This window comes from Hylobates moloch, unplaced genomic scaffold (genome assembly GCF_009828535.3).
Source record: "Hylobates moloch isolate HMO894 unplaced genomic scaffold, HMol_V3 SCAFFOLD_3, whole genome shotgun sequence".
Classification (NCBI taxonomy): Eukaryota; Metazoa; Chordata; class Mammalia; order Primates; family Hylobatidae; genus Hylobates; species Hylobates moloch.
In genome coordinates, this window is record NW_026652278.1 from 71,634,055 (window position 1) to 71,659,795 (window position 25,741).

The following is a 25,741-nucleotide window of genomic DNA, read 5'->3' on the forward strand; positions in this document are numbered from 1 at the left end:
CCTTTCTATGGCAATGACCCAATGACCCAGAAGTTACTACCCCTTCCCAGGAAATTTTTGCATAAGCTGCCCCTTAATCTGCATGCAATTAAAAGTAGGTATAAATATAACAGCAGAACTGTCCAGAGCTGCTACTCTATGGTGTAGCCCCGCTCTGCAGGAGCAGTCATGGAGCTGTAATATTACTGCTTCAATAAAGCTGTTTCCTTCTGCCCTACTACCAGCTTGCCTTTGAATTCTTTTCTGGGGGAAGCTATAAACCTTCATGGGCTAAGCCCCAGTTTGGGGCTCACCTATCCTGCATCAGGACCAGCAGCCAGGGCTATCTTGAGGAGTTGCAGACACTGGGCCAGGTTAAACAGTGTTCCACCACCATACCTCTTGCTAGTGTGAAAACAAAATCACAAAACAGCCACAGTCTGTGTCCTGGGCATGAAAAATTTGAGGGCCCCCTGGAATGCATTGGGGATGGGATGTATGCATGTGCGTACTGGGGAGTAGGGGGCCTGGAGCAGGGGCTGCCAGCTTATTGCCTATGTAGACATCGAAAGCAAGCCCAAATCATGGGGCCTCCAGAGGTTTGCAATCTCCCACACCCTAGGGACTAGCCCAGAAACAATCTGCTGAGTCCAGTTCTCCAAGTTAACAACTTGAGACAACAATGACAAATCAAACAAGCAGGATGACAAATGGTTCTAATTGTGACACACGCTTGGCCACTATCACAAAAAATGATTTCTAAGCAGGGATCTTAGGACAAGATCAAGGACTCAGCCTTCCATAGCTAATAGAGAAAATGATGAATTAAATGCTGGTTAAAAGGAAGTGCCAAGGCGTTGCCGGGGTCACGATCTGGTGGAAAATTGTCTCCTACCTGCCCCCAGTCCAAACTCAATGTTAAGCATGGCCTGCACCCACCCCAGCCCTCACGTGTCCTCCCCACATAAATCGTGGTGCTAAAGGGAGTGGCAGAGCCCAGATGAATGGAAACACCTGGGTTCCAGTCACAGCTATTGTACTAATGAACTGCGCGACCTTTAGGAAAACCCTGGGCTCTCTGTTCCTGTTTCCTCATCTGGACACTGGGAGCAACAGTACCTGCTTTATTTACTTCACAGGCTTGGTATGAGCAGCAAATGGGAGACCAGATGTGAAAATGCTTTGAAATCATTTAAAGTTCTCTCCACGTGTAAGTTATGGTTTTTGTCATTACCAAGTCTGTCAGAAGTGACATTGTACATTTCCTTCTGTGACAAGGAAGGCTAAAGAATGGAATTCCACAGAAAGGCCCACCTCCTAAGCCTAATCAGAAATGCAAGTGCATTTATTATGACCGCCCCCACAAACTTCCCACCCAGCAGCGCTCCCCACTTCACCCTTTTTAGTGCAGAAATGGAGAGAAGGCAGCCAGGGAACAGCTTTATCTGAAAAGCTGCAACTTACGAATTTAGGAAATGGATCGTGCTAAAGCCTCTCCCAGCACAAATTCACCTTGGGTTTTTGCACTTGAAGGATTTCATTTTATTTTTGGAAAAGTGTTGTGTTGGCCAATGCTTATAACTCAAGGACTTTGAACCTCTGTCAGCCCTGCCTTGCAGTTCACAGCTTCAGCCAGTTTTCTGCATTAGCTCATTTCAAATGGATCTTTGACATTTTAATTTCAAAGGAGGCAGATTGGTCTCATTAAACTGAGGAGGAAGGAGGATTATACAAACAAGAGAAAGACAAAGCCCATTTTTAACCCTGAACTTCCCACTTCTTTTTGCAGCCAAGGCCTCAGTTCCGGCTCTACTTAATTACATTTCTGATACTACCTTTGACCAGTAATTTCTTTTTTTTTTTTTCTTTTCTTTTTTTTTTTTTTTTTTTTGAGACGGAGCCTCGCTGGCTCTGTTGCCCATGCTGTAGTGCAGTAGTGCAGGTGCGATCTTGGCTCACTGCAACCTCTGCCTCCCGGGTTCAAGCAATTCCTCTGCCTCAACCTCCTGAGTAACTGGGATTACAGGCACACATCACCACACCCAGCTAAGTTTTGTATTTTTAGTAGATATGGGGTTTCACCATGTTGGTCAGGCTGGTCTTGAACTCCTGACCTCGTGATCTGCCCGCCTCGGCCTCCCAAAGTGCTGGGATTACAGGCGTGAGCCACTGAGTCCAGCCCTTGACCAGTAATTTCTATGCCTCCTCATCCTGCAGTCACCCTAGTACCTATGTGTCTTCATATTAACCCTACCACAGTTAGGGTTTAAATAAAATACTATAATTAAGAGAAACACCCATTTTAAAACCATTACTCAGGTAGCCCCAAACATCTCTGTGGAGTCAAAACATTAAGCTTCATCTTCTTTTGGTTTTCTATTTGGAATTTTGAAGACAGTGAAGCCAGGTTCCTTAAAGGGTTACATTTTTTAAAAAATCATTTCCAATGACAGAAAAAGGTGTCAAAAGTTGAAAATCCTTCCTACTTCAAAGAAAGGAACAAGTGACACACCCAACCCTGATGCTGGTGTAGCCACTGTGCAGCTGTAACTGATTCGGGAATGGGCCCAGGTGTGAAGCCAGAATCTGTTCCACCCTCTCTCCGCAGCCTGGCAAGCCCAATGCTTAGAAGAGTTCACGCATCAACTTCCTTAAAATGACCTCACTAAGTATATTGCCAAAGAAAAGTGAGTGGCAAGAGAAGATGGTGCCAGATGTTGCCTGCCAGACACAAGGACCAGATGCTTAAGGGAGGACTGGCTCCTCTGAAATGCACTGGAGGAATTCCCCCACCTCACTGATGGGGAAGCTCCGGTCACTTGGGGCCACTGATGGAAAGCAAAGACAAAGGCGATGCAAACACGGTCAGGATGTAAAGGTAACTTCTTGACCTTCAACCTCAGGTAAGTTCCCAAGAGGCAGTAAACCAAGCCACAGGGAGAGGGGAAACCTTTAGCCCAAAAGATGGCTGTTCACAGTTAGGTCAAAGTTCCTGGGAATGCGGTGGGACAGAAATCCCACTGAATTTAGCTCATCTCTCCAGAAGCTTCCCTTTATCATTTCCTCTCAGCCCTCTTAACTCTTCTGCAATTAATGCTACAGAAAAGACAAATTCCAAAGGGCCTCTAACTACCTGGAGCAGAATGCCTTGACTTTTTCGTCATTTCATTGTCACACAATGTGACTATTGAGTTTATGCAAGGAACAAAAACTGAACAATTGCTTTTTTCTGAATTAAGAAAAGAATAAGGTTTTGGTGTTGGGGCCAAGATTAGCAGTTGACAGGCCTAACCCATGTGCACAAAAAGCACTGGGCAGTGTTTCCCAGTATGACCTCCCCTAGATGTTCTGTTAAAAAAAAAAAAAAAAAAAAAAAAGGTGGGGGAGGACAGGGCAATGGCACACTCCTGTAATCCCAGAGTTTTGGGATGCCCAGGTGGGAGGATCACTTGAGGTTAGGAGTTTGTTGAGATCAGCCTGGGAGACATAGCAAGACCCTGTCCCTACTAAAAAAAAATCTAAAAATCGGCCATGTGTGGTGGCACATTCCTATAGCCTCAGCTACTTGGGAGGCTGAGGTGAGAGGATCGTTTGGGCTCAGGAGTTCAAGGTCACAGCGAGCTATGATTGCGTCCCTGCACTCCAGCCTGGGCGATAGTGCGAGACTGTCTCTACAAAAAACAACAAAAAACAAAACAAAACAAAACAAAAAATGGTTGGGGGAGGTGGGAGAGGAGCAGAAGCTTATAGTCAAATAGGTTTCAAAAGTGTTCTATAGTATGTTATCTCGGAGATGCATATTAGTATTAAAAGCACTGAAAAGGCTTTCAAGAAAGAACGTTAATTTTGGGAAACTGGATGAAACAGGCTAACTGGTCACTAAACTTCCCTTTGGGGTGATAGGAATCAGTATGCCGTAGACACACTTGGAAAGCCCTAATAAGGATTTTCTCAGCCTCGACACCATTAACATTCTGGGCCAGACAATTCTCTGTTGTGGGGGCTGCCCTGTGCATTGCAGGGTGGTTTGCAGTGTCCCTGGGCTCTGCCTATCAGATGCCAGCAGCACGGTCCCCTAGTTATGACAACCAAAAACATCTCCAGACATTGCAAAATGTCCCCTGGGGGCATCTGCCTTTAGTTAAGATATCTCAGGCCCATTTCCTTTAGGGAACATGGTACTTTAATTCAGGCCAGCACCCACCTCAATCTATTTCCTAGTTCTGTCTCAAGGAATCTCAAACCCAAGGCCAGCTGTAAGCCCCAGAGCTGCCACCTGCTGAGGGTGAGCTTCCTGTTGGTGACACCCTGTGTGCCACTGCCCCAACCCACACAGACAGCCTCGGCTCCCCCAGGCCTATGCAGCTGGTGAGTTGTACGGTGGCTTGTGGGGCAAAAAGGCCTCATAGAGATAGTCCTCTGCAGAAGACCCAAATGGGCCGTGAACGGCCACAGACTGCCAAGCCCAGGGCCTTCCCCAGCACCCCAAGAGTTACCTCATGATGTTCGAGGCATCCTCCGCATCCGGGTCAGCGCAGTACTTGTTGGCAAGGATCAGACATGCATCTGCTGACTCTATCTAAGACACCGAAAGGAAAAATCACAGAACACAAACATATAAATAGCCACGCTCGACTGTAGTCTCTCTCTGTTGACAGCTCTTGGGGAAGCTGGTGCTTTGCAAAGAAAAAAAAAAAAAATCCTGAGAGCCTGAGAGATTATAGTTTTTGTCAAAAGTGTAGGTTGCAAGTTCTTGTTATGGTATAAACATTTCATCTTGTTGCTGTTGGAGGGTACAACATGTACCTTGGTAATTATACTTTTCATTTGGCATCGTTGCTTACTTGTAGGATTTCCAGATTTCTTTAAATAACAATTAATTAAGCCTTTCAGTCTCCTCCCCACCTCCTTTCTCAACCATCTGCACCATCATCCTAATTCTTCCTATCAGGAGTTGGAGGTGGGTGGGTTAAATCCCTTCTCTCCAGTTAGCAAGTTAACTGAGTATTGGGGATTCAGAAATGTACACTCTGAAGTCCTTCATCTGACCTTTTTCACATCTTCATTTTCTATAGGCTGGGAAGAGATCAGAGCTCTAAATCAGATAACATCACCATATTGCTTAGTATCCAATTAGTATTCAGATATTCAAAAGACAACAAATCTATGTATGAAATGGTGTGTCACAGTTGAACTCAAAATATACCTACTGACTTATCCAAACATGAGCCACAAGGGTTTATTCCTTAGAGGGGACCATGAGTTTGATGTGCTAATGATTGCTTGCATTTAAATTAGGTCCACGAAAAATAACAATTGTCCCTACGTTCTCATAAGATTTTACATAAGCAATAACTTGGGTTATGTCTGGATAATATTAAGATTAACTGGACTCTATGAGCATAAGAATTCTTATGCTGGCTCAGGTCTGCAATCTGTCCTACTTGGTATGTTGTACTTAATAGATCATTCCTGGATTTTGAGGGAGGCCATAATATCCTCCCTGGTATGTCACAAATCGTCTCTGATTTCTTTAATAATGCAAAGAAAGAATTTATCCAAATCCTTTTGGATTATTCATCTTGGCCAATTATATTATTTACAGAATTATGCGGTGACCACAGTTAGCATTTAGACTTCGGTGAATTCATTATATTAATGTACAACCCCTGGCATGCAAATATTGAACATGCTTACAAAATCTATATTACATAGGTAAAGTAGCAGATGCCATTTTGCCTTGTACCTTTCCCTTCTAAGCCTCAGGTGTGCTTTATGAGAAGATTCTAACTTACCAGGTTCTGGAAAAAAAGATTCGCCCATTATCAATGATATCAGATAACTGTATGTTTAGTTTTACACCCTGAGTCTTAGATGGGGAAAAAAGAAAGCTCAAATGTTTTATAGCTCAGTAAAATTTTATTTTATATTTTACCCTAATGTTTCTTTCAGATGTAAATAATAGATGTCAGAGCTATATTGAGTCTAACTTAAGTGTTCAATATGGGAATTACTTGATTATTATGTTTTATAAAGACTACTGGGTCCATACAACTGGTCTACTTCCTTGATGAGTAGCTGATTTTGAGGAAACCAGCAAAGCAAGTTTCATGTTATGACCAGTCCAAGTGTGGGATGGTTATAGGCAGTCTTGCATATGCCAGCAGAAGGAGGTCCTGGGACCAGTGGAAGGGTGACATCAAGGTTACTGGTATGTGATTGATCTCATTAGGTGTTTAGGAGATGACTCGCGGCCAACCTAGGAGGTGTGTCACCTCAGCACAGAGTCAGGACTCCCCCCAGACCCCCACCAAGATGGGATAAAAGCAGAAATCACTTCTTCCTCCTTACCTTGACTCTTGCAAGATCGTGTGGATTGAGGACGGAACCCTGATAAAATTCCACCTGAGTAAAATGTCGTTTGAACAGAGCTTCAAGCTCCAGGTTGGGGGAGATGCTACACAGGGAGAGAAGAAATCGCTATTAATTTAATGGACTCGGGGGTTTCAGCCTCCATGGGCTCCTTCCTCTCTAATTTCCACAGGGAGCCCTGGGGAGAGGCTGTGACCTACAGTCACCCTTTTGCTTGCCATAAATAAAAGACTCACACTCAAGAGAAGTAAAACCCCAGCCCAACTGAAAACCAAACCAGTACCACGGTAAAAGAAAGAGGTTCATGGGCTTTAGGAAGGCCAAGACCTCTGGGCAAATGTCTTGTCTTCAGTATGAATGGAATTCCTATCTCATAAATAGGGAAGCTGGGCTGCGCCACTAGTGGGATGGTTCATTTTATGCGGACTGTGCCAGAGGGTGCCCAGATCCAGTGTGATTTCTGGGTGTGTCTGGGAGAGTCTCTGGATGAGAATGGCATTTGAATCAGTGAATTCAGTAGATTGCCCTACTTTGTGGGAGTGGGCATCATCCAGTCCTTTGAGGGTCTGAAGAGAACAATAAAGCAGAGGACAGAGGCATTTGTCCCTTTTGCTTCTTGCCTGCCGGCTTGAACTGGGCATGTCTTGTCATTCTCCTATCCTTGGACTGGCATTGACATTGGCTCTATGACTCTCTGGCCTTCAGACTCAAGCACCACCAGCTTTCCTGGGTCTCCAGCTTGCTGGTGGCAGGCAGTAGGACTTCCCAGCCTCTGTAATCAAATGAGCCAATTCTTCCTAATAAATCTCTCTAGAGATAGATAGATAGATGATAGATAGATAGATAGATAGATAGATAGATAGATAGATAGATAGATGATAGATAGATAGATAGATAGATAGATAGATAGATAGATAGATAGATAGAGATATAGATAGATGTATCAATATATAGATACCTATATATATCTGTATTAGATATATTGATATATGTATTTCCTATTGACTCTGTTTCACTGGAGAGCCCGGACTAATACAATCAAGGATTAGCCCAAGGTTCCCCTGGGAGAGCCATCCTGCTGTTCCCTCCATCATGAACCTTATCTCTGCTTCTGTGTCTCATGGACTTCTCATCCCCCAAGGCCTGGATCAAAAAGTATCACTCTGAGGAGCCACAGACAGACTGAATTTACTCTCGTTATTGTTCTTGATTCACACACGTGTATGTGACTCATCACACTTCTTGGTGCTGATCTGTACTGACATCTTTCTCTTTGGAGGACAAGGATTAAACAAGTGACCTATTTATTTATTTGTTAATTCTGCAGAGATGAAAAAGACTGTAGATAAGGTACCGTGCTAGGCACTGGGAGATTATATTTAGTTAGAACCTACTATACGCCAGGTACTGTGATAAGTCAACACTTGCCTAACATTTGTGAAGTCCATAATGATAATAATAATAATAGTTCATGTTTTCTAACATTTACTATATGGCAGATAACATTTTAAATAAATAATAGTAAAATAGTATTATAAATAAATAAGTAAAATAAATAATATTTATTTATTTTATTTTATTTTACTTAGAGTTTATCTCTGTCACACAGACTGGAGTGCAGTGGCAGGATCTCTGCTCCCAGCAACTTCCCAGGTTCAAGTGATTTTTGTGTCTCAGCCTCCAGAGTAGCCGGGATTACAGGCATGTGCCACCATGCCTGGCTAATTTTTGTATTTTCAGTAGAGACAGGGTTTTGCCACGTTGGCCAGGCTGGTCTTGAACTCCTGGCCTCAAGTGATCCACCCACCTCACCCTCCCAAAATGCTGGGATTACAGGAGTGAGCCACCACGCCTGGCCTTGATGAACATTAATTCATTTAAATCTCAAAACAATCCTATAGGAAGGTATGTTATTAACCCAGAGCTTCAAGAGGTTAATTAATTAACTGGGCCATCTACTATAAATATGATATTGATGGACGTTAGGGATACAAAGGTGAATCCTAGCAATGGAAGCATTAGCAGCCTTTTTTTTTTTTTTTTGGAGACAAGGACTAGAGTGCAGTTGTGCAATCTTGACTCACTGCAACCTCTGCCTCTCAGGCTGAAGCCATCCTCCCACCACAGCCTACTGAGTAGCGAGGGCTACAGGCACATGCCACTGTGCCTGGCTAGTCTTTCTATTTTTGTACAGATGGGGTCTCACTGTGTTGCCCAAGCTGTTCTTGAACTCCTGAGCTCAAGCAATCCGCCCACCTTGGCCTCCCAAAGTGCTGGGATTACAAGCATGAGCAACCACACCTTACCAGCTTGTTTATTCAAACTAAAGCAGTGGATGAGAGAAAAGTGGCTGCCTATGTGAATCTGACCAGTCTTTCAGACCAATGACAAGTCATGCCTTATTCAGAAGCCTGCCCCAGTAATACCATAGACTGATGCTCCTTGAAAGAGATGGCCCCAGTCACTTCTGCCACTTGATCAAGATGACTTCAGCATCCCTTGGATAACACAGGGTTGATGTTGTCTCTAATGGTTGCATGTGTGTTCATCTTGAAATGCCCAACTCATGTGGGGGCACAGCCTACACGCTACACCTCTAGTGAACTTTCCAAAACGCTCAGCGGAGGATGGGCCACACAGCAGGTAATCAGTGGCTAAGCATTGAACGGAACCTGTGGGTACCTGCTCCTGTGCTCACATAGCCTGGTCTGCTTTTTCAAAGTTTGGAGAAATCAGTACAGAAAAGAGAAATGCTAGTGCCCCAACATGGTGACAAGTCAGAAATCTAGCATTCTGTGAGCAAATGCCAGAAGAAGGCAATCCACCAAACAGGGAGTTTGTAGAGAAGCTGACCTCAGTGGAACCTCAGAGTAGGACCGAGTGCTGGGTAGTCAACAGCATGTCAAGCCAGCACAAACATGTTAGCTTTGTCCTGGACTTTGCAATGTGGTGCCAGGACTGGCCCCATGACAGCCTCATCTCCATAAAAGAAGACGATCATGGTACCACACATGTCACCATAATGGAGCACCCTAGTTCTCTCCATTCCTGGGGCAGACTACCTTTTACCTAAAAGGAGGATTAGGCAAAGTTGAAAACCTCAACATTAGGTAGAAGGGAGATACCTTGCTTTCCTCCCCTGTAAAACACACAAGATAAGACCTACCTCCTAAGTGGATTATACAACCAAATATATGTTATTTTTCAGGCTGAGAGCTAACACTTATCGAGACTTACTGCATGCCTTACTCTGCTATGCACACTTCATATGGATTAATTCATTTCATTCTCATCACAGCCCAACTAGGTAGGAACTACTATTATCTCCATGATTTATGGATGAGGAAGCTGAGGCACAGGGAGGTTAAGTAACTTGCTCAGCCAGTAGTTGGTTGAGTCAGGATTCAGATCAGGGAATCTGAGTCCAGCATATGTATTTTTACTCTGTGGAGTAAATGGGAGCCTGTATGCACAGTGACTGGCTAGGGTCCCACGCTGGGGGTTCCTAGGAGTGGCAGTTGTTATTACTATTGCCTTCTGTCCTGCTTCCTCTTAAGTTGGTGTCTTGCTTGGTCACCAACTCACTCCTGCACTCCTAAAATATCCACACCATACAGCTAATCATCCCACAACAGATACTGTGGACACCCCAGATTGCTAAGGGGACAATGATGATGACTTGGACCCACAATGAGCTCCACTATTATTTCTTCCAGAGATAAACTCAGATGTGGTCCCAGAATCGCATCCACAGAGGCAGACTCTGCTCTCATCATTGAACCAGTGTGTTGCTTCCCTTTCCATTGGTTCTGCAATATCTTCTCTAATGAGGCCAAAAGGGATCATGGCTTATCCAACTCTGGCCCCATCCCCAGTGCCATTCCCCAAGACCTCCACTCTTATAGAGGGAGTCCCTCGCAGGGTGTGTGGTTGGGCAAAGGGTCTGACAGCAGTAGGAGGCTCTTACTTGTGAAGAAAAACGATCTCCACATTGACGTCATCCCGGTCCTTGTGCAGAAAGTCCTTCAGGAAGTTGGAAACACTCTCCAGAGTGATGTGTCCGCAGACCACAATGTGCCTGAACAGGAGAGGCCAGTTAGATCAGGCCAGACACCACAACAGGACCCCGCATCCCACCCCCTGGCAAGACAGCAGAAGCGAGGCAGCTGCAGGGGAAGCATTCATCTCCTCCCTCCGTAAAAGCCCAGCTCCCGTCCCCTGAGGGCAGTGAGGCAAAGCAGCGGTGCTAGCAGGTGCTCAGAGACTCCTAGACAGAAAAGGCATATGGTTTCTCACCTGATGCTGCACAAAATCCTATTAAAAGCCCAACCGTTTGGCCAAGTGGTTTTATGCATTTAACAATAAGTGACATTATGCTTGCGCTTAAATGCTGCATTATCAAGTCCCTTGCAGATTCATATCTCTCCCTTTCTGCCCACAAAGCGTCCTCCGGGGAGATTTACTGTATGAGTCTTGGTTTATGACATAGAGCTTATCAGGTAATGAGATAACAAATCTTGCTGAAACGATGATTTTGTGTGTAAGAAAGCAGACTTTTATCAGGGTGGCTAATGTGCGGCCTGACACGTTATAGGCTCTGCTGGCCATAAGCAGTAAAAAGGAAATTTTGCATTTTTCCACTATAACTCCTCTGACAATGGGGGCATGTAACACTTTACAGTAAGTGAGCATTACTCAGGGCTAAATGGGGCTAGGATGCCTACAGAATGGAAGATCATGCCGGCTGGCTGTGCGTCCCCAGAGCGCTGCTTCCTTAGGGTGCCTGGGATTTCCAGGAGAGCTAAAGGAATTTACCTCAAGATGGGGAGATGCCGGGAAGGGATGAGGCTGGAATTGCTCGCCTTGTTTGAGGGTGGTTTGGACTTCTGTTCCGGAAGTAGTGGCTCACCCAGAAGAGATGAGCCCCTCATCCACAACTGTTGAGACTGACAGTCCCTCCAGCCGCTCTGGGTTCCTGGACCAATCTGACTTTGGCACCAGGCAATGTCATGGCCACTTATATTTGCCACATAATGCCCCGTCAGGAGTAAGCATTTGATGCAAGAGTCAGCCACGACACAAAAAGCCGGGGACTGACTGTGGAGATAAAACCACTGGCTTCTAGTGAAGAGACTGTATGTAGCAAGAGGCTCGACTCCCGTCCCTGTGCCCCCCAGGCTGATAGTGACAACAGCTGAATCTCTAGCTGAGCTCTGAGACTTGGGCAGGTGGTGACCATGCAGCATGGTAATTTCTTGGGTAAAATTTAGAATGGCCATGTCCTTTGCACTTCATAATTGCTCTGTGCACATTCCAATAAGGCAGAAAGCTCATTGGCTGGAGGTGGCTCATAATAGGAGGCAGTGATGATGGCTTATGCAATGTTCCATTAGATGCCATTATAAGAGCCTGCCCTTTCGTTGTAATTTGGTGCTTGACTAAGTATGTGAGAATAATGCAGTAAACTCATTGGTGAAAAGATAATGATGCAGAACAAAGAGTAAATCAATAATGTGCACGATGCAGTTAATAATATTACCATTACAGACTGTTATTATTACAGTGGCGCGCTTAGCAATCAGGCACGCAGCAGCCACCAAGGGAAAGAAAGAGTGTCAATGAGCTACTTCAGAAGAGATGTCTTAACATGATCACTTTGCTCTCCCGCTAGGTTGATGAAGGTCCCTTAGCCACCCATCCAAATTTTATGCCCAATGCCCATATGACTAACCTCCTCGTTAGTATATGGTGAGTAGTATGAGGCTAAGATAGTGTGACACACAGTATATCAGAATATACAATATAGATTGAACATTTGGATGATACGCATTTTATCATATATTTTAAAATGTTTCTTGTGGCACATGTACATTTACATGGACAAAATACTTCAAATAAATTTGCATGTTCTGAATAAGATTTCAGACTTTGAATTTGCCAAATATGTTTGAAGTGAATGAGAAACAGAATTCCCCTACTGACCTAACTTCCTTGCAACTGACAATAGGGCTACTTTGCCATTCTAACATCCTCTGCACATAGACTTCCAAGATTAGGAGCAAAGCCAACATGAATCCAGTGTGTGGGTATCTCCACAGGACAGATATATGGTTGAGGCTGTTCTCATCACTTGGATGTGAAAGTAAGCCAGATGTGATTCCCTGCTCTGCAACCAAGGGTGTGGGCAAGGTACTTATTCCCATTCAATGCAGGAGGAAGCTGAGAGGTTAATACCACCTAGCCAGCCTCCTGTGCCAGGCATTGTAAAGTTTGAAGTTCTATACCAGCATAAGCCTGGTTATTACTCAAAGCTAGACTCAAATCAATGATAGGTCTGGGGAAATGCCTGAACATTCATTCTTCCTACCCAGGATGCAAAGAACTGAAAGAACATCAGCCAGCATCCCCTCCTCCCCTCTGAAATCATTCATCCCTAGGAAAGATGTGTGAGAAGTGCAAGGGGAAAAGATGTGTTCCCCCCCTCACCCTTGAATCAAAAGCTCAGCTGGCTGATTTATTCAGCCTTAGAAAAAGTCAGGGTTCTCTTCCTTGAAAATGTGCTGGGTACATATAAAATATATTCCAGTGCAATCAATATTATCCCTTAAGCCTTTAATTAACTTTCACTTCTCTTAAGAAGTAGACAAATGCTGGCAAGAGTGAGGAGAAAAAAAGGATTGACTTTTTTCATTTGGTGCTAGCTATCCAATACCATTCTAGACAATTGAAAATATATATCTTTTAGCCACAGCATGATTTCTGGGGTGGAGAGCTGTCTTTATCAAAAAAGGAAGAAAAAAAAAATCTTCCTTCAACATAATTGGTATTTTTGCTCAGAAAAAAAGCGAGATTGATTGAAAGCAGATTGCCTTTTTGCCCAAGGAGAGTTATTAGATACATTATCATGGCAACCTTGGAGAACCCATATTGTTCCAATCTGTCCTATATCTGATTTGAAGATTTATGGTCTCCCCCTTTTGTGCCAATAATCATTTCCCTCCATTTTGTTTTCCATACAGTGAAAGTTATCAAGGAGCCCACATATTGAAAATGTTTGAATGCAGTTAGAATTGATGGATGGGGAGAAGCTGCCTCTAACTCAGCAATTGGTATTAGGAGATCTGCTTCCGCCGGCCTGTGTCTGAGGAGGGCCCTGCAAGAGCAGGAGGGATGGATGGTGAACGGGGAACATTTACTTACCAGAAATATTTTCAAGACTTTTGAAGATTCTAGGGCCATAGTTTGGGGAAGGATACTTTGCAGGAAGAAGAGAACTAGAATTTATTGTAGCCTCAATTATTAGACATATCATCACAAATATGCTAAGATAGAGAGCAGGGTGTGACCTCATTGGAGGCAGAGTAATGGTTGTTCACAGGGCATGATTTGAAGAATGCCAAAAAAGATCCCTATCCAAAGTTATCTCTGTTGGGTTCCATGACACCTACATATCTACCATGTGAGATTCATACTCTGATAGCCCTGTGTTAACTCAGCTCAGACACTAAATAACTAAATAGTCTTGGACAATGTACCAATTTTGCATTTTACAATTAAAAAGCCAGAGCCTTTAAGGGCCAGAGGTAGTGCCTGATTCATGAAGTTATCCTGATATCTAAGGAGATGATACATGGAAGGGCCAAGTAATCTGGCCCATGGTAAGCACTATAAAATGGTAAGTGCCATATGATATCTGTAAATTAGGATGTAACCAATATAAAGTATTCTGTGGCCTATGCAATCCCACCTAATCCTTCAACAACCCCGTGTTCTCACTACCTGAGTCTTTTCAGGTAACCTCTCCGAAACTCTTTCCTTAAGTCATATGCCTGGCATCCCACAGCAAGTAAAAGTGACTTGCCCAGGATGCAATCTGGGTCTCCCACTTCAGTTCCCACTAAGATGAAGGTGGTGGTGGAAAAGAAAGAGGCTTGTATATCTCAGCTTCTGCTCCTTCAGGGCAAGCAGAAATGGACCCACAGAGGTCCTCCTGGATACGTGGTGGAGGGGTCCTCCACTGGCCAAGGGAGAGGTTTAGTCTGGGGACTGGTGTGGATAAACCATCACAGTTTTGCAAGATCACTAGAGTCTGGCTGGATAGGCAGTATCATGATAGTCTTAGCAAAGTCTGATTACAGGCAGAAATCATAAGTCCCACTGGTTAGGAACTCTAAGCCAAACTTAACTGAAGCCATATGACTGGGGCAAGCCAAGGGGTTGCAAAGTAATGCAAATGTCCATTTTATTTTATATTTTATTTATTTTTTAGATACAGGGTATTGCTCTGTTGCCCAGGCTGGAGTACAGTGGCTCAATCATAGGTAATTGCAGACATGAACTCCCAGGCTCAAGCGATCCTCCTGTCTTAACTTCCTGGGTAGCTGGGACTATAGGCATGCCACCACAGCTGGCTAATTTTCTTTTGGTTTTTGTAGAGATAGGGTCTTGCTATGTTGCCCAGGCTGGTCATGAACTCCCAACCTCAAGTGATCTGCTCACCTCAGCCCCCGAAGTGCTGAGATTACAGGCACGAGCCACCGCACCCTACCCCAAATATCTATTTTAGACATGTCATGTACAGCTCAGGACTTCCTCACCAGCCCGGAATCTAGAAGATAACAAGAATCTTAATGATCCATTTACAAAGGGGAATATTTAGGAAAGTTCAGCTATGAGAGTAGCTAAATCTCTCCCCATCTGTGGATGTGGATCTGAACATTTTTAGACCACCAGCAATTGTCCTGATCAATTTCTATAGGGCCTGACCACTCAATTTGTGAAGATGACCAATAGTCCTCAATCAATAACCATTTCTGATCTGATGAACTTTTTGGTTTTAAACGCTAGGTCTGGATCTGTAAACAAATATTTCTTGGGCAAAGGTAACATAAACTAAAAATAAGCTGACAGGTCATGGCTTAGAATAAAAGATCCACCTCAGACACACAAGGAAGCATCTTCGATGCCAAAATAGTATCCAACGGCACTTTCTGGAGAGGAATTACTCATCCAGTGTGAGCAAGTAGTGCCTGGTGCTGGGTCAGTGCTCCATAAATATGGGCTGGGTTAACTGAAAAGGGCAGTGCTGGTGGGTCATGACATTGGAGGGCTAAGAATGACTTCACGAGAAGAATGTTTGATGATTATGAACACTATTGAGGGTCACCATAAATTTGCCAGTTGCTTATTTCATGTGCATATCTTCACTAAATACACGTGCGTGTGCTTCTCCTGCCATTTAAGCATCGCCACCTCCAGAAAGAAATCCCACACATTCTCCTCAATCCCTCTGCTCTCTTCTTGGTGATGGGCCAGGAAAGCCCGCATGCCCAAGTTGAGCCAGAACTTCAGTTTCAGAGCTCAATTCCACAGGTACACAGGACAACCTAGGAGAAGTAACTTAAGGCAGAAGGCAGAAGAGGACGGGAGGGCAGTGACTGAGGCATCCAGAGAGCCACTGAAGATGACTTTTTGGTCTATGACAAGGAAAATCTACATACTTTTCACAAGCCTCAGATACTGGCTCTTAGAGCCAGTAGCCTTTGAAAAGGGAAACTGTGATCATGGAATAGTCACCAATGGGCCCCCTCCCATGTTCTTACGTTTATCTCAGCATCTGAATGAATAGCCCTTAGCAACTGTTTAATCTAGCACCTTTCTTCTCTTTGATGTGGAAACAGGTTGCAAGATGAGTGCCAGATCCAGAGCACAACACCTCCCTCAGTTTCATGCCTTCTGATGAGAGAAAGCAGCTGGTGCCAGGCAGGCCACCATAAGCTGGGAATTGGCAGACTGGGGGGCGAGTTCTCAGTGACCTAGGGCCAGTCACTAAAATGAGGCCGAGGCTGACTGGGCTGCACCCAGCAGACACTGATGAATCCTCACACAGGGCTCCAGTTCTCTGTCCGACCTTAGTTCACACCCCCATCATACCTTGTCTAGACATCTGCAATCGCTTCCTAATTGATTTCCCTATTTACTCTCCCCACTGCCCCCAACCATTCCCATACTCCCTCAAAAAAGCCGAAGAGAAGGGATGGCAGCAAATCCTACTGCAATCAGGTTCTGCGAGGGTGGGGAGGCCTTAGATCTTTCTTTAGCAGAGCCTCGCTCTAGGAAGACAATGTAAAATGCACAGCTCTGGGCTGTTTATTTTTAAAGATACTATATCCATTTTTACTGGAACGAGTATAAAGAACTTAAAAAACCCAGAGCTATCTTGTCACAATAAATCAGGCAGAGTAAATTGAAAATCCTATACAGCTTTCCCTGAATACATTGTGCTCACTTTGTCAAAGAGGTAGATGAAATGTGGCACATATTGATCTAGATGTCTCTGTAAAACTATAATATTTATATCAAATACATATGCTAGACTCTCTCTGTCTTTCTGCTGAGCCTTCTAATCGTGCTTTCCTCATCCTGCTCCTCCCAAAATGCATCTCACCATTGGTAGCCCCTGACATGATGGGAATGAATTTTAAGTACTTCTCAAGGGAACCAGCAGCACTATATCATACAGGAAGCAGGGTGTGGGGGGTTAGAGACCCAACGACCCAAACCACACAGTGGTCAGCACCAAAGCTTCACGTTTGTCCCCCTAGGTTGACCTTGAACCTTTGGTGTCTGCATCACCACGTCTCCATGACACTCCTGCAAGCTGGTCTTTCCTTTCCTTCTCACCTGGTAGTGCTTTTCTTGGCTACTTGGTCTTAATGCAGGTTTCCCTGATTTGGGGCATGTCCTTCAGGGTTACTGTTTCCCAGCGCTTCCCTTGAGGCTCAATCCCCCCCTGCCAAAAAAATAAGACTAATCCAACTCCCACCTTCCCACTTCCTCCTTTACTCAATGTCTCAAAGGGACTGACTTCAGTAAAGATAGGGGAGACATCATGGGCAAATGAAGCCTAACTCCAGGCTGTACTGCCTCATCCCTCCACCCTACCCCAGGACCTGGCTTGGAACCCCCGAAACTTGCTGGGCTTTCAGGAACTATTTGTTAACTGATGGATTGGTTGACAAAGTATGCATCTTGGAGACTCTATCCCATGGTAAGTGCGGAAGAAAATTAACAGGTAGTTCACTGCAAGCCTTTTAGACCATAGGCTTATTCTACCACCCTGAATCTAGCATATTTCAAGTTTGTAAGGGATCTGTACACATAAAGAAAAATAAAAACAAAGCAAATGAGAGTGTGTATCAGTCCCACAACCTCAAACCCTGACTATCACCATTTCCTGTTAAAATAATTTTTTTTAAAAAAGGAGGTTCAGCAATAAGATAATTTCCTACCCATGGACACATCTAGTACTTTGCTAATCACAAAGGAAGGAAATGCATTCTCCCTCCTAGTGAGGAAGTGAATAAAGTAATCATCTTCTCCAGCTGTCAATGGAGCTGTTCTGGATGTGGCAGGCTGTGCTGCTGTTTCCCTAAATGGGGCAGAAGTCTGAGCAAATAGATCCCAACAGTGCAGCAAAGGCACCTCTAAAGCAGAGCCCCAAGGTCAGAGGACAGACAACTGGCAGCCCCAGTGGGGAATACCGGGATGTCCTACCTGGGCCAGAACTTTGCATCTTGCCACATGCAGACAGTCAGAACCTCAGCTACCCTAGAGGGATCCCTGGCTACACCGCCACCATCCCAAATCACAGTTAGACCTCCATAATTAGACCATGGTGAGAAATGATCACACATATTTTGTAGCTTGTAGCCTACAAGGAGCCTCAGTCCAAGTCTTTAAATTCTGAGAAACTCAGTGTGGGGGACATTGGTAGATTTTGCCTGTCCTGCTTACACCCTCTCTTCTGTGGACAGCACCTCATTTTAATTTGGGGAATTGCTCCTTCCCAAATTAAATACAGTCTCCCAATTACATACAGTCTTGGGACCTTTAGTCAAGGTTTCCTGCCCGAGTGAGGCCAATCAGTACTTTTAAATCTTGGATGGGCTGACGCTAATCACAGTGGGAGTTGATTCAACCTGATGACAAAACCCTGTAATGACTACTCCCGAGTTTCCACTTCCTCAGCGTCAGAGCTATATCTCTGGCTCTTTTCTGTCCTTTCTGGGATCTTGCTCTTCAGTTTTTCTTTGGAATCTCTAAGGTACCCTAACCTTTAAAAACAAACAAACAAACAAAAAACCTTTTCTTCTTAAGTCAGCAAAAAAATAAGTTTCTGTTGCCTGCAACCAGAGAATCCTAACTGGTAGACTTGTTTACCTTCATTCACTTTGGTTTCTCACCTAATTCTCACTGTTACCTAGTATGCAAGTATTACCACCATTTAGATTTCTTTCTCTCCTTTCCTTTCTTTCCTTCCTTCCTCCCTGGAAGGAGAATTCTGCAGCTTTCTTCAGTAAGCAATTCCACAGTTGGTGAACCCTCACAAACTGCACTGATTCCTCCTATGCCTCCCTCCCCAGCACCCTCACCCCTCTGCATCTTATTCATCCCATTACTTTGGGCTTGGTGGCCTTTGGACATTTTAAAATAAGCAAGTCTTCCCTTGACCCAACTCTCCCAATGCTAGATGGTTCTCTGCTCTTACAGAGAAATCAGGGAGCTGAATGACACTTTCCTTTTTTCAGATCAAAGCAGATTTGCCCGACTTCATTTGATAATGCTGCTTCTATACAAGCAGAGACTGAGAGAAGACTAAGGCAGGCAAAGGTCAGCCTCACTCTTCAGGGATGAAGGTGGAATAGAGGGAGAATGAGTCCAAGCAAAGAAATGGCTCTGAATTTTGCCCGGGAGAGGGTTTTGATTTGCAAAGCGAGCCCCACCTCCCTCCCTAACAACCCTGGTGAATCATGTATCATGGTCCTTGAGCACAGACTGTTGGGACTGACCCTCCCATAATGACAACCAACTTGACATATCTTTGCCTTGTTCTCCAGCCACACCCAAGGGTGTTGCCACAGCTAGCATAAGCTGCTAGCCATTCACTCTGTAGACCCAACATACTTGCATAGGCCCAGCAGACCTCCAGCATCTGTTAGTCACATAGGGACTGGAAGGAGCTACACGTTAGAAGACTGGCGGATCACCTGAGGTCAGGAGTTCGAGACCAGCCTGACCAACATAGAGAAACCCCATCTCTACTAAAAATACAAAATTAGCTGGGCATGGTGGTGTATGCCTGTAATCCCAGCTACTCTAGAGGCTGAGGCAGGAGAATCGCTTGAATCCTGGAGGTAGAGGTTGTGGTGAGCCAAGATTGCGCCATTGCACTCCAGCCTGGGCAACAAGAGCAAAACTCCATCTCAAAAAAAAAAAAAAAAAAGAAAGAAAAGGAAAAAAGAAAAAAGAAGGCATGATACGAGGCATGATGGGCCATAGCAGGACCTTTGTGGGGTCTGGAAAGGAGTGGACCTCAGGATCACATCAGTGGATTCCCAACCCTCCCAAATCTTTCTGCACCCCTCTTTTACCGGGTTTGTAAGCTTTTAGGTGAACAAGGCACTCTGCTATTACCTATGCCCTCCACTGTTCAATGGGTATGTTCAACAATGTGAATTATCAAATGCTTTTGGGAGGCTTCTCTCTAATGTCTCTTGCTTTCATGATTATTGTACACTTCCATGATTTCAATGAATAAAATTCCTGAAAAAAGAGCATTTCACTGGGAAGACACTCCTGCATACTCAAGCTTCTGTTTCACTGCCACTGTTTCCTTGGGTGGTACTGATTGGTCAGAATCTCAGATAAGCTCCAGGAGAGCAAGAACCACATTTTCCCACAGCACAGAGCTTAGCACATGGTGGGGATTCAAATTATTGTTTGTTGAGCCAATATGTTAGAATGGGAGTTTTCCTAAGGCTGTTCTATACACTAGCTGACATTTGCCTTTGGAGTCAATGGCTAAGGTCATATAAGCTCCCACTGAGATGGGCATATATCTATCTCTGAACTGCCCTCACGTCCTCTTATTAGAAAGGCACAAGGAGGGGAGATAGATTACTTTTACAGCAACTGGTACCCATATTTGGAGCAGTCCCTGTGGTTCTGGGGGTGAGAGCAGGCCATTGTGATGCAACACCAGTACTGGCTGTGGAGACTGGAACCCTTGGGACAACAGAATCAGATTTCCACAACTCTCACAGTGTATTGGCCTCTATAATGTTTTAATAAAAAGAGACACTGGACTTGGCCAGTTAGAAAGTTTCCTGGTTCAGTTTTATAGTATGATGACAGCAGCATGGAAGGAACCCCAAAGCTACCAAGAACCATTTTGCACAGGTCTGGAAAGAAGTCCAGCAGAGTGAATGACATGGTATGAAGACAGAAAACATGGGGCAACCTAGTCTGGATGGCTGCACTTGTTCCTGAGATTCTGAATCTACCCGGCAAGGATTCACCCAAAGGAGCCATTGATCAGAATCTTCAGCAATTATAATTTGAGAAATCATATTCAAATTATTTTTTAATGGAAGAAAGAATATTTGAGAGTGAAAATGTAGGCTTGAATATGACTTTTTTTTTTAAGGTACACAGTTCATCTCCCACCTACATTTCTATTCTTGTTTTCAGAACAATAGCTGGAACATTTTGCTAAGTGTGTGGAAGGGAAGAGTGACAGCAGGAAAGGAAGGGAGCTTCATTCTATCAGTATTATCAGGAAATTGATTTAATATGCTTCCAAGTCTCTTTAAATAGAGCTTCAAGTTTGAAAGGGACTGAAGATACGGCTTAGAGGAATCCAAAACAGATGCCAAGAAAGAACTGCCCACGTCCCATGCCCACAAAGACCCCTCTCATCAGGAAGGGATACCTGGCACATCACATCAGAAGATATGGCATCTAATGACAAGCGCTGTGGGTATCTACCCCTCAGCACTGCGTTTCAGAAATAGTCAAGAGGTCATTTTTCCAAAGTATTAGGGCAAGCTCATTTTTTGTTTTCCCTGTTCCCAAGAAGTTTAATGCTAATCAAAGCAGAATGCCTAATCAGTCCAAGATGTTCTGTCAACTTGAATTATCTATTTGTCTTCTTATTTACTGTATCTGTCTGTCTACAGTTCTTCATATCTTTGTGAAGATCGGTTATTGGGGCCTGTGTTTCCTTCTGACTAGAATCGCTACCAGATGATCCTTCCTGGTGATATGTTGATGATTTGCTAATTTATGGCTTTTAAAATCTAGGAATCCGAAGACATTGCTGAGGGGTTCAGGCTGGGGAAGTCACATGGCTCACGCAATGAGGGCTGAATGGCTACTTGATGAGGGATCTAAGTCTGTGTAGGATGCAAAGCTTCAGTCACATTTCGACCAGAGCCATGTCTGCAATAGAGAAATCGTAAATGACATTTTATAGGAAACACTCCTCATAGAGTAGTCTGCCCCTTGCAGGCGAGGAAAAGTGAGAATGACTGTTGCCCAAGACACAAGTAAACAGGAAAGGAAAGGCCTGTGGATCGGGCCAAGTCAGTATAACATGAAATCATCTCAAATCCGATTCCCAAGTGCTAGAGGCCATGCCTTCCCAGAAAGAGTCGAGAGGGAAATGGTGTTGTAGCAAGACTCTCTCAGAACCAAGAGAAGAGGTTTCAATAAGCTCTGATATTGGACTTCCCAACCACTTAGGTGGCAAAATAGTACGATGTGTAGCTCAGAAAAGCTGTGGTATAGTCGGAGATTTTTATGGATGTGTAGAAACGCATCTGTCCCCAGTGCCTGGTGTATAGCAAGCCCGCAGTGAACACATGTGGAATGGATGGACATGAAGGCGTGACTCATGTTAATTCCTTTAAGGTAGGGTAGGCTTTGGGGCCGTAGATTAAATGAGTCTTTGTAAAGAAATAATCCATGCTCTGGCACAGTATACAATTTAAAATTCCAAATCATTTAGAAATCAGTCTAGAACCCTGGTGGACAAGACATGAGTGTGGTGGAGGAAATGGAGTGGAATTCCATGTTGATACAAGACAGCCAGGCAGGAGGGAATAGTGTGTGGTCTCAGGAAGGAACAAAGGGTCTGAGTGAGAAGGAGAGTCCAAATTCTGATATAAGGAAAGACACAGAGTTTAAAAATAACCCAATAATCAGGAAGCAGGGAAGATATGCAGGATGCCCTCTCTCGATAAGTCAAGAAAGCACTACTCAGGCAGGTTGGGGTCTGAGCGAGCAATCAGTTTTTAAGACTTCCTCTAGTGGAGGTAGAACTGAAGACCTATGTTTGCAAGTGGGGCTTGCATAACCTGGATTTTAAAAGCAAGAGCGTTAGCTCCCCCAGCTTAGTGGGTAATGCAAGCTGGGTCAAGGTCATTGAACAAGCATTAGCATCTCCTCCACTGAGGTGTCGCTTCCTTGGACTACTTTATCCAGTGTAACTAATCCCTGTTTTTCTCAGTTGCAGAATCTTAGTCTTTTTTGGTTTTGCAGCACACATTAAAAATGTGTAATTGGCATTTGCTTTAGTTGTACCCTTGCTCAGTGCTTGCAACCTCCTTGAGACTGTAAACTCCATGAGGACAGGTTCTGAGGGTAGCCTGTTCACCAATGAACCCTGAGCACCCAACACAACCCAGCATCACGCCTGATGCGTAACACAGAGAATGCCTGCCTGCTGAGCGAGTGAATGAACTGATGGAGACGGGCCACAGGAATGGACAGTGAGGCAGGTCACTAACTGTGCTGGGCTGTTCTTAGTTCTTGAAATTTTGTTCTCAATTATTGAATACTCAATCATTTCTTCTAAAGTATGAAGTCCTCTTTAAAATGTAAACATTTACAATAAAGAAGACATTAAGTACTCTATTTTCATATTTAAATAGAAAAGCATGACAAACTGTCCCCATCTCTCTGAATGTAAGGCTCTTTCCAATGTGGAGACCACATCCGAGGTTGAATGCAGACAGCCCTAACTCCCTCCAGTGGGATACAGGCTCCTGAGGGTGAATATTCCAAGTCAAAGCTGTGAAACAAGCAAACAGAATGCACCCTGCAGAACCGGTCACGTGGGGCTCTACTGTGCCTCTCACTGATGAGTAAGAAACCACCCCCAGAGAACTGCTCTGTGCTGTGCGGCAGACCAACTAAGGAGTGAAAGGCAACAGGTGGTTCCATCTGCAAGGGTATAGAAGGCTCTGCGGGTGAGATCTGCCCAGCGGGGAAGTCCAAGTTTAGCAGATCACCGCAGTTCTCCATGGAACTACCTTTAAAGGATGGAGCCAGGAAGGGGAAGAAAATGTTGAAATCCACAAAAAAGGCACAAATCTCACTTTGGGTGTGGTTCATCTGTCTATCCTTGAAAGCCGCTCATTGCTAGAAGTGTTCAAGAGGGAATTAGAATTCTAGTCTAACCAAATGAGAAAAATAAAGGAAGAAATGGTTTTGTCCCCTCTCCATCTTTTTCCCCTCAATCCTGGGGCCAGGACCCTTAGGGGTAGTGGGTGGGCAGAAGGGGAGAGGAGACAGCCCCAAAGTGAAGCTCATGCTTTTCTCTTCCTCTCCATCATGGGCACGGTGTTCTGGCTCCACTTATAGGGAAAGGTGGAGGAAGATACAAACAGTAGGAGATCACTGAGTTTAGAGCAGAATGGAGTCTCAAGAGATGACAGGGAGAGGCAGCAGGACACAGGGAAGCAGGCTGTCCAGGTTCAAATCCCAGCCCTACTCTTTACTAGTTGGGTGATGTCAGGCAAGTTACTTAACCTCCCTGTTCCTCAGTTTCTTCACTCATTCCAAGTGGAGATGATGGTAATACCTTTCTCACAGGATCACTGTGAGGATTCTGAAATATGCAAATATTTGTAGGTATTACTATTGCCAGAGAAGGCAGTCCTGGGGCTTTAGGCTGCACTGATTCAAATTCTCATTTCAGGAAGTGTGTGGCACTCCTGTCTTTATAGGGAAATGTTCCAAGAGAAGCCACAGCATTTAAGTTTCACAGACAGCTTTCTTGAATTGGAGCAAGAAATGGGTTAGTCCGTGACAACTATTCCCCAAACCAGAATGGCGGCTCAGCAGCTTCATCCTGGGGACCTTCCTCCAAGTTAATTATACTCACTTTCCTCTCCCACCTTGGCTATGTCTAGTCTTTCATGACTCATTCCCCTCTCATGTGTCCTCTCAGCATTTGGCTACCAGGAATCAGTAGAATAATCCAAACCCATCCCATTTTCTCTGTCCCAAACACCTGGGCCTAGGATTGCCTCAAACTTGAGTCACTCAAATCCCAACATGGGAAACACAAGGTCTGGGTGGCTCCCTGGCTGGACTCCCTCGAACAAGGGGGTTACAGCAGATGGATTCCTCTCTGTGACTGATTATTTTCCATGGCCCTTGGCCATGTGACCTTGGACCATGATCTTGTCAGTTCTCATAAACTAACCAGGAGTGGAATGAATCACACTCAGAGAGGAGACCTCTGGGGGAAACTGCAAGGGGCTGTGAGAGGGAGGAGAGAGCTGGGGATCCCAAAGGCCATGGGAGCCTCACCAGCCCTCAGGCCTTCCCTGCCTCTAAGAAGCTTTGACCTTACACAAAGGAAAGGAGGAGGAGGCAGTGGCCTTGGGAGGCAGGCTGGGCTGCAGGAGGGCTACTCTTCTGAATAAGATTTAGGGTATCGGCCCAAGAGCCCAATTGTCCCTAATCCCTCCAACTCAGGGAGATTACCTGCCTCAGCTACTCACTGAACCCTTGGTTGTGGACACCCAAACCCCTATTCTTAGATGCCGCAATCCATCATAACATACATGAAATAGCCAACACACACGCACATGTGCACAAGTACCCATACCTCCTGCAGGAGTATCCTGCAGGAGGTGATGAAAATGTTGGGTAAGGCACAAGGCACTCTAGGCCCTTGAAATAGTGTTGATGGTGAAGAGGCTTTGAGAATGCTACCTGAAGTGTTTATATTATGCCAAACCCATTGACTAAAACTGAAAATGAAATGCCAATGAAATCTTCATATTCTCAAATATCCTGAATTTGGATGTTGTACAAACAAAACCCTGATCTTCTCTGCCTAAATTTTGTACTTTAAATAATCTTTGAATTTCAAAGTTTTATGTCTCTGTAGCTTTAGATCATGAGTTACCTTGAGTTCTCTGACAAGTTAATATATTGTTAGAGAAATCATTTCTGAATAAAATATGCACAAGTAAACAAATCCCTTAACTATGTATACATTCTAATTTCTTTCTGGGCATTCATTTGATTGGGTCCTGGGAAGCAGAGAACATGTATGTGTGTGTCCATGGGCAGAGCACATGGAGTTATGCATACACAAAAACTCAGAGCACAGCACACTGTTTTAAGAGTCTGAACTTTATCTTTCAACAAAGTTTAGCTGCTTTCCTTTTGCAAATGCATTTAATTTTATCTGGAAACTTTTTGACGTTAGAAATAGAACAACTGTAGTTTCTCATTATGTTTGCTGCCA

At 44.4% G+C, this 25,741-nt stretch overlaps 1 protein-coding gene across 30 annotated transcripts in view; it reads right to left on the reverse strand.

Moving 5' to 3' along the window:
* KCNMA1 (potassium calcium-activated channel subfamily M alpha 1) overlaps nucleotides 1-25,741 on the reverse strand; it is a 775,685-nt gene that overhangs the window by 214,997 nt on the left and 534,947 nt on the right. For all 30 annotated transcript variants that reach the window (XM_032140900.2, XM_058436411.1, XM_032140879.2 and 27 more), the window contains exons 10-12: nucleotides 10,319-10,429; nucleotides 6,331-6,436; nucleotides 4,476-4,558 (exon numbers count right to left, since the gene is read on the reverse strand). In XM_032140900.2, the coding sequence (XP_031996791.1) occupies nucleotides 4,476-4,558; nucleotides 6,331-6,436; nucleotides 10,319-10,429 (300 nt within the window). The remainder of the gene's footprint in view (nucleotides 1-4,475; nucleotides 4,559-6,330; nucleotides 6,437-10,318; nucleotides 10,430-25,741) is intronic.